This window comes from Sinocyclocheilus grahami, unplaced genomic scaffold, assembly GCF_001515645.1.
Source record: "Sinocyclocheilus grahami isolate Dianchi unplaced genomic scaffold, SAMN03320097.WGS_v1.1 scaffold1400.1, whole genome shotgun sequence".
NCBI classification, from domain to species: domain Eukaryota; kingdom Metazoa; phylum Chordata; class Actinopteri; order Cypriniformes; family Cyprinidae; genus Sinocyclocheilus; species Sinocyclocheilus grahami.
The window spans coordinates 174,945-178,429 of NW_015506579.1; the positions used below are offsets into that span (position 1 = coordinate 174,945).

The window sequence follows — 3,485 nt, forward strand, 5'->3', positions numbered from 1 at the left end:
CACACACACACTCACACACTCTCTCACACACACACACACACACACACACTCTCTCTCTCTCACACACACACACACACACACTCACACACACACACACACACACACACACGAGCGGAGCTAACGTGATCGATGGACGCGTCTCCTCCGGTGAAGAAACACTAGTGATCGGCTCGACTGCGGCAGAAACACGCATCTGTGGAGCGCTATTTATTTTGGTCCAGTTCTTTTTTTTTTTAGCTAATAAAAACCCTCAGACCCACGAGAGATGATCTAAACGCCAAAGGTGATTAGCACGGATGATGTTATTGTGTTTAATATCTGCAGACTCTGACAGAAACGTCACGTTGTTATTTTCGTGCGTGGTTGCGAGCAGACGTTACGCCGCATCTGTGAAGACTTCGGGCCTTGAACGATTTTCCTCCAGAGATTCCTCTCTGTGGTCGATCTACTGACGAGACTGCTGCCTTATTTTATACGCTCTATTTATACGGCTCACGGCGACCCGCCGTGACGGACTTCAGCAGTTTTTCTCAATATTTAAGTAAATCTCAATATTTTTGTAGCTGATCAATTTTACACTGGAACGATGTAAAGCATCTCAGACTCCTCGGAGAGGGATGATCACTCATTCTTCGTGTTGTTTTGATGTCCGTTTGTCTGCGTGTCTCCGTTTGAAGAAGAACGGCGTTCTGACACGTCCAGCGGATTCTCCGTCTCCATCAGGGTTTGTTCACTGGATTCAGTCTGTGTTTCTGGGCTCAGACGGACGCTGCTGCGGCTCACAGGGATTTTCTCCATCCTGAAGCTGAAGCGCTAGATCCTACAGCGTCCCACCAGCACTTCTGATGTGATCATCTTCCTCTGAACCCACGAGCAGACGCAGGCGAGAGGCACAGACGGAGCATCTTCAGCGCTCGGCTCCCAAATTAAAAGAAAAATTAGATTATATTTTGTATTTAGGATCATTATGATTTTTAGCATTGTCACATTATTTTCATGATGAATTACCTCTTCTTCAAATTCCTCTTTAAATTCTCATCTGTCATGTCAAAAGGAGTTATTTAAATTGTAACGTATTTCTACATCATTGTAGTATTTGTTGTACTGCCCTTTTTGTTTTAATAAAAAAGCTATTTTTTATTGTAAAGCAGAACTGCAATAAAAAATGAATCCACAATAATGAAACTAACGTCCAGGTGAGACTCCGGTGACCATTTGTGCTCGACGGTCAGAAAATAATGCAGAAATCCAGGATACACGTCACACTTCAGTGCTTGGTTCTCCTTCGAGTTGTAGAACTTCTGAATTTGAGTGTGTGATGGTTTGGTATGTCGTTGTGAATCAGCAGCTCATGAAGTTCAGGACTGGTCCTGGTGTTGGTTATATGTTTCATTATCAATGAATAATCTTACAGTTCTTAATCAGTTCTTCAGATCAGTATTTTGGTTTTTGAGCTCCAGTGTGAAGATGCGTTTCTAGAGAAATCAAGTTCTTATTGAAGCTGAAAAAGGTTGATCAGAGGCTTCAGGTTCTGTTTGGTGAGCAGTGATTCTCCTGCAAACAGCCTGAGAATGACAAGTCCGTTTTATTTGTGTCTACACAGAAATCAAACGATAAAGATGCTCCGAAGACAACACAACACAGTCTTTGCATCGCCTTCCTTCTGATCGCAACATTAGGAAAGAGTGGATGAACTTTATTTTTAATAAAGATCCAGACTTCGTCAGTAAGAGCGTCACAGCGGATTCGTTGACAAATGAAGCACAATTCAGGATTTTCAGAAAGATTGAAACTAAAAGACGATGCTGTGTGACTGTATTGGATCTGACAGTAATTATTGCTCACTATTGCTGTGTCTATTATTACAGATCGTTTGATATGTACGGAGTATTTATGGGTTTTTAACCTAAATCACACACAACAGAAAATAGACTATTACTTCTACATTGTGATGTTTTTGATGTAAAAATCCAAATCTGGATAACATTATAAGTGCACCTCAGAGTCAAGTCACCTTTATTTGTTTAGCACTTAATGCGTTGCAGATTGTGTCCAAGCAGCTTTACAGCAAACAGAAAAACAGTTTGTCAATAATGGAAGAGAACGGTACAGAATAATAAGAAGAAGCAGTTCATGAGCGCTTTAAAAGCACTATAGTGTAGCTGTAGTAATGCAAATGCAGTGAGATATTCAGTACCTTTAACCCTTTCTTTTGAACTCAGTGCACTGGTGGGTGTTTGAGCGTAACAACATTAATAACTTAATGTGATGGAAATGATGATAGTTTATTGTCCCTTTCGAGGGAAATTAGTTTTGGGCCTGCATGTGAAGCTGCATCAGCAGCAGTGCCTGACTCCAGCCTTCATCAGGAACAGATCAGTGTCAAGCTCTGAAAGGGGCGTGGCGTTCTCCTGCATGCTTCCCTATTGTTTAGATTTAAAATGCAGAGTTGAAGCTGACCTTTGACCTTGAGGCTTGTAGAGCTAAATTTCACTCAGTCGTGGCATGTTGACTTTAAAACTGAATAAAGATCAAATAAAAACATTAAAGGTACAACATTTAAGGTGTCAGATTTAATTCAGAAAATTTGATCTAAATGTAAATACAGCTTACTGTGTGTCGTGTGAGCGCGAATGCCTTTCCAGAAATATTCAGCGCAGTTCCGCCTGTGGCCTGGAGGCGGCGCCAGAGGGGGCGGAGCGCCGCTGAACACAAGCGTCAGAAGAAGAAGGAGTCACGTGACTTCCGCTCGAGGCCTCACGCTGCGTGTGTTTGTGGATCGATGTCCAAACTTTGGGCTTAAGCTGCGCATCGGTGTCGGTTCGGTGTTCGGCGATGGCGTCTGGATCACCGTGAGTGTTTGTTCAGATTGATTCTCTTCATTGTTCTGTGTTCATCTTTGTCAGCATTACACTGTGAAACTCCGAGTAAGCGCTCGGTTCTTCACACAAACGTTCATGCGCGTCTGAGTCTCGGTAATAAACGGGAAAATAAGAGAATCCGTGATGGAGACTCGACTAGACGGATCAGATTCAGCTGGAAATCGGCTCTCAAAGACAGTCTTTATGGCAGTCGTGTGTGTGTGTGTGTGTGTGTGTGTGTGTGTGTGTGTGTGTGTGTGTGTGAGAGAGTGAGTGTGTGTGTGTGTGAGTGTGTGTGTGAGAGAGTGTGTGTGTGTTGGGCCACAGAACCGAGTCACTGATCGATCTGATGTGAAGCTGGTGTAATAGTGGAGGACATGAAGACAGACTCTCTCAGCTCTGGAGTTCTGTTGATACTCTCCTCCTACAGAAACACGTGTGATGATGAGAACAGGCCATGAGCGAGAGCAGCCGCGGCCTACAAGCACCACACACACTCTCACTCACTCACACACTCTCTCTCACACACACTCTCTCTCACACACACTCTCTCTCACACACACTCTCTCTCACACACACTCTCTCTCACACACACTCTCTCTCTCTCACTCTCTCTCTCACACT

General features: G+C 43.6%; 2 protein-coding genes across 2 annotated transcripts in view; both read left to right on the forward strand.

Moving 5' to 3' along the window:
- The window catches only part of LOC107569977 (high affinity cAMP-specific and IBMX-insensitive 3',5'-cyclic phosphodiesterase 8A-like), a 30,325-nt gene extending 29,805 nt beyond the window's left edge, over nt 1–520 (forward strand). Inside the window, exon 23 of the mRNA XM_016256159.1 lies at nt 88–520. The gene's annotated coding sequence lies outside the window, so the exon portion shown is untranslated. The remainder of the gene's footprint in view (nt 1–87) is intronic.
- A 2,201-nt stretch (nt 521–2,721) lies between these two features.
- LOC107569978 (UPF0469 protein KIAA0907-like) overlaps nt 2,722–3,485 on the forward strand; it is a 13,511-nt gene continuing 12,747 nt past the window's right edge. The window contains exon 1 of the mRNA XM_016256160.1: nt 2,722–2,852. Coding sequence (XP_016111646.1) covers nt 2,836–2,852 — 17 coding nt within the window. The 5' untranslated portion in view covers nt 2,722–2,835. The remainder of the gene's footprint in view (nt 2,853–3,485) is intronic.